At 42.8% G+C, this 12500-nt stretch overlaps 1 protein-coding gene across 2 annotated transcripts in view; it reads right to left on the reverse strand.

The window, feature by feature from the left end:
* The window catches only part of LOC113819873 (transcriptional activator Myb), an 83306-nt gene extending 74569 nt beyond the window's left edge, over positions 1 to 8737 (reverse strand). For both annotated transcript variants that reach the window (XM_070121230.1, XM_070121229.1), the window contains exon 1: positions 8517 to 8737. In XM_070121230.1, coding sequence (XP_069977331.1) covers positions 8517 to 8539 — 23 coding nt within the window. In that variant the 5' untranslated portion in view covers positions 8540 to 8737. The remainder of the gene's footprint in view (positions 1 to 8516) is intronic.
* Between the last annotated feature and the right edge of the window lie 3763 nt (positions 8738 to 12500).

Here is a 12500-nt window from a genome sequence, read left to right on the forward strand (position 1 = left end):
CCCGGAACCTTGAGAACACACCTACAAAACACGGAGCCGGCCGGCCCATGCACTCATCCTCGGCTGCGGCCTTTGGAGGAGGAGGAGGAGGAGGAGGAGGCGAGGGAAGCAGGAGGAAAGAGGATGGAGGAGGAAGGAAGGAAGAGGAGGAGCTGAAGGACTGAGGAATTTAGAAGTGCAAGATGGAGGGCTGCAAGTCGATTTCATATCTCTCTCTCTCTCTCTCTCTCTCTCTCTCTCTCTCTCTCTCTCTCTCTCTCTCTCTCTCTCTCACACACACACACACACACACACACACACACACACACACACACACACACACACACACACACACACACACACACACACACACACACGCACACACACACACACCCTGGGAAACCAGCGTCAGAACATGATATATATTACCCTCTCCCCTTTTCTCCCCCTGCCACCCCTTTGGTAACATTCCGTACACGACACTGAGCCCCCATACATACATACAAACGCACGCACGCACGCACGCACGCACGCACACAGATCCCTTTTCTCGAATTATTTATTGCCGTCACGATGACACTGCCCCGTAACTCACTCTGTCGCTGGTGTTGCGGAGAGGGTGGGAGGGGAAGGGAAGGAAAGGAAGAAGGGATAGCGGAAAATAAATAATAAAAAAGAGAGAGGGAAAGGAGAGGAAGGGGAAGAAAAGAGGGAATAATGAAAGGTCAGCGTAGAGGCGAGAAGGGGGGGGGGGAGGAGAGAGCAATAATGCGACAAGAAAAAGAGAAATGAATAAAGGAAGAGGGGGGGAAATAGAAGGGAAATAGAAAGGAAAAGAAAAGAAAAGGGAAAAGGAATCAACACAATGAATAACACCGGCACATCGCCCATCAATTCCGTCCAGCTGACTGTGACGATAATGCCCCCCCACCCCTTACCCCCCCCACTTACACCATGCCCCTTCCCCCACGGTACACCCCGCGTCACCTGCCCTCGCTCCTTGCTTGCCTCCTTGCTTCCTTGCTTCCCTGCTTCATATCGTCCTCCCTCGCCAAGCACTCCTGTTGCTGTATATTCTCCTCATATTCTCTACGAATACATATCTTCATTTTTCCCTAATCTTTTCTTACTCATTTCAAGCACTCCTGCTGTCCCATATTCCCCTCCCCTATGAATAGACATTCATTCATCATTTTTTTTTTCTCATTTCTCTCATTCTTACTTCCCCCCTTTCTTTCCCTCCCCCCCCTCCCCCATTTCCTTCCCCCACATTACACGCCAAAGCAGCTTATCAAAATCCCATACAGATGTAAATTTTTACCTCGCAGTCAGTCACCCAAGGCCAAAGCACACGCGGGATGGGAGGTCCCTGGCGAACAGTCGGGGGTGGGGGAAGGTCCTGGGTAGACTGTGGGGGGTAGGGGGAGGTCCTGGGTAGACTGTGGGGGATGGAGGAGGTCCTGGGTAGACTGTGGGGACGGGGGAGGTCCTGGGTAGACTGTGGGGGGGGTGGGGGAAGGTCCTGGGTAGACTGTGGGGGGTGGAGGAGGTCCTGGGTAGACTGTGGGGGGTGGGGGGAGGTCCTGGGTAGACTGTGGGGGGTGGGGAAGGTCTTGGGTAGACTGTGGGGGAGGGAGGAGGTCCTGCGTAGACTGTGGGGGGTGGAGAAGGTCCTGGGTAGACTGTGGGGGGTGGAGGAGGTCCTGGGTAGACTGTGGAGGGTGGAGGAGGTCCTGGGTAGACTGTGGAGGGTGGAGGAGGTCCTGGGTAGACTGTGGGGGGTGGGGGAAGGTCCTGGGTAGACTGTGGGGGGTGGAGGAGGTCCTGGGTAGACTGTGGGGGGGTGGGGGGAGGTCCTGGGTAGACTGTGGGGGGTGGGGGGAGGTCCTGGGTAGACTGTGGGGGGGGGGTGGGGGGAGGTCCTGGGTAGACTGTGGGCGGTTGGGGGAGGTCCTGGGTAGACTGTGGGGGGGTGGGGAAGGTCCTGGGTAGACTGTGGTGGGGTGGGGAAGAAGGGGGAGGTGTGCGGGGAGGAGGTGGAGGATGAGCGCAAGCAGAACGACAGAAACGAGGGGTAGTAAAAGGTCCTGTTTTGCGTGCTGCGTCTGCCCTGGAGGAAGAACTCGAGAGTGGGTCCAATGCCTTTCTTGAGAATTAATGAGGCTTTCGCTGAGAGGATTCAGCAGGAAAAAAGTATATGGTGAATGGTAATTATACTCTCCCTATCTCTCTCCTTCTTCCATTTCTCTCTCCTCTTTCTACCCTACCTTCCTTTCGTTCTTTCTTTCTTTCTCTCTCTCCCTCCCTCCCGCGTCCCCCTCAAGCATGCCCTCAACACGGAAGACCCAGGGACAACCACGGGCACATTCACCCTGGGGGCATGGGTACCCAGCGGTGGGCCATCAAGCCCCCGCCACTGACAAACAGGAACAAGCCGGCCTCCGCGGGCACACAAAAGCCTCGCACCGGAAGCAGGGGAGAGGGAGGGAGGGAGGGAGGGAGGGAGGGAGAGAGGGAGGGAGGGAGGGAGGGAGGGAGGGAGGGAGGGGGTGGAGAGGGAGGGAGGGAGAGAGGGAAGGAGGGAAGGAAAAGGAAAAGTAGAGGAACGGAGTAGGAAGGGAAGAGAGGCAGCGATGGGTAGGGGGGAAAGGATGGAGGGAGAGAAAGAAGGGAGAAGAGGGTGAGTGTTGTGAAGAAAGAAACGGGGGGAGAAGAGGCGAGCGAGAGAGAGAGAGAGAGAGAGAGAGAGAGAGAGAGAGAGAGAGAGAGAGAGAGAGAGAGAGAGAGAGAGAGAGAGAGAGAGAGAGAGAAATATCTGATGCATACAGGAAATCGACAATAGAGAAATAGAGAATACAACAGAAAGACGCCAGCGTAAGTTACAAGAGAATAACACAATAAGAACAACAGAAAAATCACAAACAACAAGACCAAGAGACGATGGCAGAGTCAAAATCCCCCACCCCTACCCCCGCTACCCACCCCCTACCCCCACTACCCCCACCCCCAGACCGGAGCAAATGCTGGCAAGGAGTGTGTGGTTAGCGGGAAGTAAAAGCCGTGGTCGGAACAGAAACAATGGTCAGCGTGGGTGGCTTGGTGGGAAGGGAGGGGGGGAGGGAGGGGGAACGGCGAAGGAGAAGGGGGGAGGGAGGGGGAAGGGAGAAGGGAAGGAGAAGGGGGAAGGTAGGGGGAAGGGAGAAGGGAAGGAGAAGGGGGAAGGTAGTGGGAAGGGAGAAGGGAAGAAGGGGGAAGGTAGAGCGAAGACAGTAGGAAAATGGGAGAGAGAATGGAGGAGGGATGTTGAAGGAGAAGAGAGAAGGAAATGGGAGAGAGAAGGGAGGAAGACGGGAGAAGGCAGGCCGAAGAGAGAAGGAAAGGGGAGGAGAAAAGAAAGGGAGAAGGGGGAAGGTTGAGCCAAGAGAGAAGGGAGAAAGGTGGGGAAAGGGGGGGCTGGCTAAGCTAGACACAACCTCGTTTTCTCGCCCTGTATAAATTCTCGACTGAAAGCCCCTCTTACGAAACTAGCTACCGGAGCTGAATATTTTTCTTCTTAATTTTGAGACGCAGACAACAAAAATAATAATAAAAAAATGGCCAGCTACCTGAATGAAACGACAGACGAGAGGAAATAAAGCAAGGAATCAAACCACTTCGCATTAGAAGTCAAATATAATATATATATATATATATATATATATATATATATATATATATATATATATATATATATATATATATATCGTACAGATACAACATAAACAAATATTGAATAAAAAATAGAACATATAATCCGTTTATGCAGAATATAAAATCAATCATATAAAGATTTTGAAAACTAATTTCCATTCCGCATTACAGCGAGAATATCAACTTCCACAGATCAACATACGATATACATAATTCATATATACATGTATGTGTATGTGTTTATGTATATGTATATGTATGTATGTATGTATGTATGTATGTGTGTGTGTGTGTGTGTGTGTGTGTGTGTGTGTGTGTGTGTGTGTGTGTGTATACGTGAACGTGTATGTGTATATGTATGTGTACATTAACTTCCCCCTGGACCATCGAAGGGGGTCACAAGAGGTCACACCACACAACCCTACCAGAGCACCAACCAGAGCACCAGGACGCCCAACTAATAACCATAATCGTTGAAAATTAGACCACAAAAAATAGGTAGGCAGGGAGGGAGGGGAGGAAGGGGGAGAGGGAGGGAGGGAGGGAGGGAGGGAGGGAGGCAGGGAGGCAGGCAGGGAGGGGGAGAGGGAGAGGGAAGGAGGGAGGAAAAGAGAAAGAAGGATGCTTCCTCTCATTACCCTCACGAACGAAATTAATGCCCCTTTTCCCTCACCTCTAACTCCTTCCCGATGCCCCTCCCTCGCCATCCTCCACATCATCATTATCCTCATCATCATCATCGTCATCATCATCAATCCTCATCATCATCCTTGTCATCATCATTATTCACCATTACTTTCATCACCACCACCACCCATGATAATAATGACTCTCCACCACCGCCAACAAACTCACCCACCCACCCCACTCGCCTGCCCCCTCCAGCACCCCCAGATCTGGCATCCCCCGCGGAACGCCAGTCCCCCAGGGGCACCCACCGCCCGGCCGGCCACATGTCCCCCTCCCTGCCTAGACTCCGGCGGCCAGACATCCTAGCCGTGAGGAGCGTCAGGCAGAAGGAATGCCAGGCGAGCGATCCCTCTATCCCCCTTCCTTATCCCCATTCCATTCCCTTTTCCCCTCATCGACCCCTTCTACTTCCCCTTCCCATCATCATCTTCCCTTCTCCTTCCTCTTTCTATCCTCATCCCCTTTCCCTCTTTATTCCCATCTCCTCCTCTCTCCCCTTTCCCATCCCCATCCCCCTTCCCATCCCCAGAGGCTCCCCAGCAGCGCCTCTCCCGGGGGAAGCGACGGAGGGCGGCGCGCGTGCCAGAGGGCCCCGGGGCACGGATGCGTCGCCCTGGCCGGGGTCGACGCCGCCCGCAGGAAGCTATAAATCATGGCGCCGGAGACCCGCCACCTCTAATCGACGTGATTTGATCGGGGGTCGATGCCGCCTTCGGTCCGTCTCGATTGAGGGTCAAATTACAGAAAAGTGGTAAAGTAAATGACAAAATTAAGAAAAAGAAAGGATAACAGATAAAAAAACAGTAGATGCCCAAAACGAATAGGAAAAAATGTTAATTTCAAAGAGATAAAGAAATATCAATTTAAAAAACATTAAGCAAAAAATATCAATCAAAACCCATTAATATAATAGGCAAAAAATAAAAGATCAATACAAAACCTAACCAACACAAAAACGAAAAACACAAAACAAAAACAAAAACGAGGAAAAAAACAACAACCAAAAATAACAAGAAAACTAAACAATTCAAAATCCTCCAAAAGAGCCCCAAAGCCCCGGACCCCCCTCCCCCCACCCCACCCCCACCCCCCCACACGCGCCTCGCAAAGAAACGCACTTAACCCTCAAGAATGCCCATCGAGGCTTAAGCACGAGAATATTACCACCAAGAGGACATTGCGGCCCCGGTGTCACGAGGGCGCGACCCCGTGACCTCGCAGCCGCCGCCACATCCTTCGCCCAACGCTCGCCAAGGAGCTCAACGAGCATCCCATACAGACGCTCATATACGCATGCACGCATACATACATGTGCGTTTGTGTATATGAAAGAGAAAGAGAGAGAGAGAGAGTGTGTGTGTGTGTGTCTGTCTGTGTGTGTGAGTGAGTGAGTGTGTGTGTGTGTGTATGTGTGTGTGTGTGTGTGTGTGTGTGTGTGTGTGTGTGTGTGTGTGTGTGTGTGTGTGTGTGTGTGTGTGTGTGTGTGTGTGTGTGTGTGTGTGTGTGTGTGTGTGTGTGTGTGTGTGTGTGTGTGTGTGTGTGTGTGTGTGTGTGTGTGCGTGCGTGCGTGTACGTGCATACCCTCACACCTCAAGAACACTCAGCATACACTTCGTAATAGTCTGCACTCCAACGTTTCCCTCGAGAGCGGACCGAGCTCTGGCAACGTTGTCCAAGGCAAATCCGCGACGAATTCCTTTAATTTAACCTTAATCAGTCTAATCAACACCTAGCTTTCATGTCCGGTCATAGGCCTATGTGCAATTAGGCCTACATCCTCGGTCCTTTCTGTTTATCTCTCTATCGGCCATGCTAATCAGACCTCGTTAAGCATGCAGCGCGGAAACCACACCAATAATCTAACGCCCGGCGGCCATAAAGGGTCACACGCACCCACACATCTTCCCCAATGTTGACCTGACCTCGTGACCTCGTCTGTGTGGGAGTGAGGGGGATGGGGGTGGGGTGAAAGGACAAGTAAGGTGACACGAAAATTCTCGGTTCTGAGGTTAGATTGAAGGGATGTGAAACCTACAGTTGCTTGACCTCCCTCCCCCTTCCTGCCGGACTGTGACCTGTGTTGACCTGGCCGCCTTGTCTCACGGGAACATCTTTCGTTTCGTTTCTATCTTTATACTACTCATTCTCTCTCTCTCTCTCTCTCTCTCTCTCTCTCTCTCTCTCTCTCTCTCTCTGTATCACTCTCTCTCTCTGTATCACTCTCTCTCTCTGCCACGTGGGATGAGAGAACCGCACATAGAAGAGAATAAGGAGAAAGGAAAAATAATAAGTGAGTAAGAAGGTATAAGACCAAAAGAAGAGGAGCGGAACAAGAAGTGAAGAAGAGACGAGAAGAGGAGGGCGTGCTTCCCTCACCCCCCTTAACCCCTTCCCCCTTAAGACTGTAAACGAGGCAGCGTCGGCACTCAACGGGCGTGACAGGAGAGGGCGAAGGGGAATTACAAACGTGGTCCGTCGCCAATGCACGGAGGGTGACTGTGTGGCTTAGAAAAATAAATGTTTTTTAAAGCAGCTTCTCTCTTATCATCTAGATCGTGTTCTTTGTCTGCCTCGTTCTAATTACAAGGCTGGAAATGTAAAGAGCGCGGGGAGAGATACAAAAAAAAAGAGGGGGAGGTTGAAATGGGAGGGAGGGGATAGGAGTAAAGGAGAAATTAAAGAAAATGTATACGAGGGAGGGAGAATAAAGAGAGAAAAGAGGGAAGAGAGAGAGAGAGAGAGAGAGAGAGAGAGAGAGAGAGAGAGAGAGAGAGAGAGAGAGAGAGAGAGAGAGAGAGAGAGAGAGAGAGAGACAAGAGAAGAGAGAGCGAGCGAAGAGAAGAGAGTGAGAAAAGGGAGAGAAGAGAAGAGAAGAGAAGAGAAGACAAGAGAAGAGAAGAGAAGAGAAGAGAGAGCGAGAGAGGGAGAGGGAGAGAGAGAGAGAGAGAGAGAGAGAGAGAGAGAGAGAGAGAGAGAGAAAGAGAGAGAATAAAGAAACCACCAGAGAGATCGAACAAAGAATCCAAGAGACGACACCAAAAAAGCAGAGACCAATGCGAAAATAAAATGTAAAGCGACAGATAAAGAGAAAAGCCACACACATACCACACACCAAGAGCCTACGCCTACGAAGTCAGCTGTAGTATCTTATCTGACAGGCATCTCAAGTCCTTTATCTCCCATCCCTCCCTCCCGCCGTCTACAACCCCTTGTCACTGACGACCCAGATATTCCACAAATAAAACTACGGCAAACGCACGGCCTACTTCGACGTCTCGTTGTCATGGGATTTTCGCCCAATTCGACAAGGAAGATCCACATTATAGGTCTATAGAAGTTAATGATCAAGTTGCGAGGATCAACACAATCTTCTAGGTCTACATAACGTTCATATTCACCTTGCAAGGATCGTACAATCTTCCTCGTCCATTTTACACTCTTTTTAAGATATATAACATCCTTCCCACTTAGAACAGCATTCAAGATACATAGTTTTATCTTTTAAACATCACCCTTTTACAAATTCAGATAAAATAAATATTCATACAACATCAAAACCTTATTTACTTACAACCTACACATGCAAAATGTTCCTCATACTCCCACATATCAAGAGTATTCGTAATATAACAATAACAACAACAACACGTATCTAGACAATTCAACAACCATACTACGCCCAAAATAACCGCGGAATCAACAACCAAACCACAGATTTTAAAATGATTTAGTTAATAAAAACAAAATCCACCGAATGTCAACACTCAAAGAACGAGATCTCAAAAGAACACGAAAAAGAACATAAATTTTGATCATATTCCTAGACACGCGATTAAATTACGGTAATATAATCATGCAGAATTAAATAAATATGGAAGAGAATACACAAAGAAGAAGAAATAAACAAAAGATGATTTCGCTCAGTGCGAAGTGTCAGCAGCGAGGAGACATCTGCTTCCTGTCTGCCATGGCTTATTTAAGTCCTTTTTTTCTAATATTCTAGCCTCTAATTTAATCAAATGAACATAGCAGAGGGTTCTTTGATTATTTGAGTTCATTTAGGGATAAGAAAAGCGTCGGAATCGCGTCTCCTCGTTGGTGAAAAGAAGGAAAATAAAAAGTTTTTTGGGAGAATTTGGTCGAGTGGAGATCCTCACCTGTGTACGCTGCTCTGCGACATTATTCCCGATCGGGTGAACACGCTGTCATATTAGGTGCACCGCGTAACCATAAGAGCGAACGAGAAAGAGAAATCGCCTTCGGATATTCCTTTTCTTTCCGTATATTTTGGGATCCAGAAACCGAGAACACAAGCGCGCGTCACTTTTCCTCCCTCACGTCAACGTCACCACAACGCAACTGAGACCAAGATGGCGGCGATCGTATTTTGGCGCCTAAAATCCTCGGGCGGAGAGAGCGCGGCGCTGATTGGTCGAGAGCGCTTGGCGACGAGACGGGGGTGTTGATTGGTCGGTCGGGCTGCGCGGAGGGACGGATTTTCGCTTCTGCGCAGGTGTGGTAGGCCAGTTCTTTCCTTAATTTGATGATTATTTTGGTGGTTTTGCGGTATTTTTTCTTTATAAGATTACGGCAAGTTTAACCTATGATTATATCAATTATTAATACACTATTATTTAGGTATTGCAACCCGGATTTACAGGATAAGATAATGACATAAGGCGCTCAGAAATTTGGAACACGTGAGACCTAAGACTTCTGAAAGGCTGTAAATAGAACTTTTGAAAGCTAAATTTGCGAAAGAAGAAGATGCGACATTATTCACGACTATAAATCTCTCTTCCTCTGGTTTCACTTTACTACGACGTATATCTACGAGGATAAGTCTGAGAAAACAGAAAAGAATTAACGATACATCTTCTTAAAATCTTCGAAATAAATGTAATATATACACTATATTATCTGATATTTGTATCGCGATGTGATGATGATCAGTTTATACACATTTATAAATCTCAGCTGCTTAAATATGTACAGTATTTACTTAATAAAGAATGAAGTACATTTTTTTATCACACAAAATATTAGTTCATTTCACCGTGAACTGCGTCTGTTAGTGTTTAAAGAAATAATTTATAGCAGTATCTCTTTAACATTATGAACAATGTGATATAATATCGTTTGTACGTTTTTTTGTGTATTAGCATCTATTGCTCATGATTATATTTTGATATTATTATCGGTATTATCAATGTAATTGGTTTGAGGAAATGATTATCATCATTAACACGTTACATCATTGTAGATATTCTTGTTATTATCATTATTATTATCACCATCATCATCATAATCGCCAGTATCATCATTATTATTATTAACATTATTATCATTATTATTATTATCATCATTATTGTTATTGTAATTATTATCATTTTCCTTGTTATCATCATTATTGTATTCATGATCATCATCATCCTCATTATCGTTATTGTCATTATTATTTTCCATATTATCGTTATTTTTGCTATCATTATTATCCTTTTCATTATTACAATAACCATATTTACCATTTTATTATTATTATGATTATCATTATTACTATCATTATTTTATCATTATCATCATAATTATTCTTATCATTATTATTATTGTTATCAATATCATCATTATCACCATAAGTATTATTATCATTACTATTATCAAAACCGTCTTTATTATGAGTATCCATAAGAATGGGCATAATTAGAATATAATAGAATTAAAATAACTCCTAATAGTATTATAAAGATATTGTTAATAGATATAATGCTTACAATGTAACTAATGAGGCCAACCATATCAATAATAGATATTGTAATTAAATAAGAGAAGAATGGATTATTATTACGTCTTTATAGATATCCTTATTTTATCGTTGTTTTATCAGACTATCTAGTTAAAACGACAATGATAACACTAAACGATAAATATTAATAGAAAAAAACAATAAATATGAAACAGTAAAGAAAAATAATATGAGAAAAATATAAATGTCAAAATCCAGTTGAATGTTAACACAATTATCATTATTTACGATCATTTTCGTTGTTATCGTTTTACTATCAATTGTTATCCTTAGACTCGCTCATATTTTTTTTATCATCTTCAATCATCCTTTTTAATCATCATTAATTTTTGTTTGTGTATAATCAACTTTATCATTACAAACAACAGTGCAATTATTCATATTATTATCAATATTATCACCGTTATTATAGTCACGGTGACAACTATGGTAATTATAGCCATAAAACATTATCATAATGGACCCAATCATCTTAATAATCACCTACAGATTGATAAGCCTTCTCAATGTATCTGTTGCATAAAAGAAACGTATAATATAGTCCGTTGTCAGCGGTGTTATTGTATTTATTGTATTGTAGAGCAGCTGTGACATGCTCTAGAAACTCACGCCGTCACTGGGGTGTAATCAGCAGCTGTTATAAAGGTATTCACAGGGTTTGTAAGTATAGATAGATAGCTAGATAGATGTATATGACTTTGTCTGTATATACTTGTCCATATAGGAATATGTGAGCGTGTGTGTGTGTGTGTGTGTGTGTGTGTGTGTGTGTGTGTGTGTGTGTGTGTGTGTGTGTGTGTGTGTGTGTGTGTGTGTGTGTGTGTGTGTGTGTGTGTGTGTGTGTGTGTGTGTGCGCCTCTGTGTGTGAGCATAATGTATCTATCATGAATATGAATAATTTATTTCACAAGAATAGGATATATTATTTACATTCCTATCCAAAGGGGTTAAAACTTACACATATACTTTAAAAACAATTTCACAAACGCCTGGTTGATAAGTAAATCACTGTGTATCATTATTTATATTTTTTGTTGCTGTCATTATTATCATTATTGTTATTGTTGTTATCAGTTTTATTATCATTATTATTACCATTATCATCATTCGTGTTACCATCCTTTTTTCATTATTATTATCGTTATTATTATTATCACTATCATTGTTTTTATTACTGTTATCATTATAATTTTCGTTATCATTATTATTATTATTATTATTATTATTATTATTATTATTATTATTATCATTATTATTATTATTATTATTATTATTATTATTATTATTATTTTCATTATTATTATTATTATTATTATTATTAGTTTTATTATTATTATCCTAATTGTAATCATTATTATTTCTTTCATTATTATCATCATTAATCATTATTGCTGTTATTAGCATTATCATCATGATCCTCACTATCATTATTGTTGTTGTTGTTATTTACTTATTGTTGATATAAAAGATTTAAAATATACTTGAATGCGATATAGAGGTAGTCCTATATCTGAGCTTGGACGTGCACAAGTCTACGGGGAATTGACGCCCAGTTTCGGTCGGCGAGGAATCAGCTGATTTGAAAAGTGTGTCGGATATTTCAATTGGAATATTATTTTCGTTTAGAATTTGATTTAATTCGTAGATTTTTTTAGGATATGTAGCGGAATATATTGTATAAGCTTAAAAACATGAAGATAATTATAGATCTACAAAATATTCACATTCATGTATAGGTACACACAGACATACCATACAGATGTAAACACACACACACACATATATATAGATAGATAGATAGATAGATAGATCAATTTACAGATATATAGATATGTATATATATATATACATATGTATATATATATGTATATATATATATATATATATATATATATATATATATATGGATAGATAGATAGATATGAATATATATATATATATATATATATATATATATATATATATATATGTGTGTGTGTGTGTGTGTGTGTGTGTGTGTGTGTGTGTGTGTGTGTGTGTGTGTGTATGCATGTATATGCATAAGTATGTATGTATAGATATAATGTATATGTATATATACATACACGCATATGTATGTATGTATATATATATATATATGTATATATATATATGCATGTATATATATGTATATATATGTATATATATGTATGTATGTATATGTATATGTATATATATGTATATATATATATATACATGTATACACACACACACACATGTATTTACGTATATATATATATATATATATATATATATATATATATATATATATATATATATATATATATATATATATATACATATTCGGCAACGCGCCAAT

This window comes from Penaeus vannamei, chromosome 4, assembly GCF_042767895.1.
Source record: "Penaeus vannamei isolate JL-2024 chromosome 4, ASM4276789v1, whole genome shotgun sequence".
Lineage (NCBI taxonomy): Eukaryota > Metazoa > Arthropoda > Malacostraca > Decapoda > Penaeidae > Penaeus > Penaeus vannamei.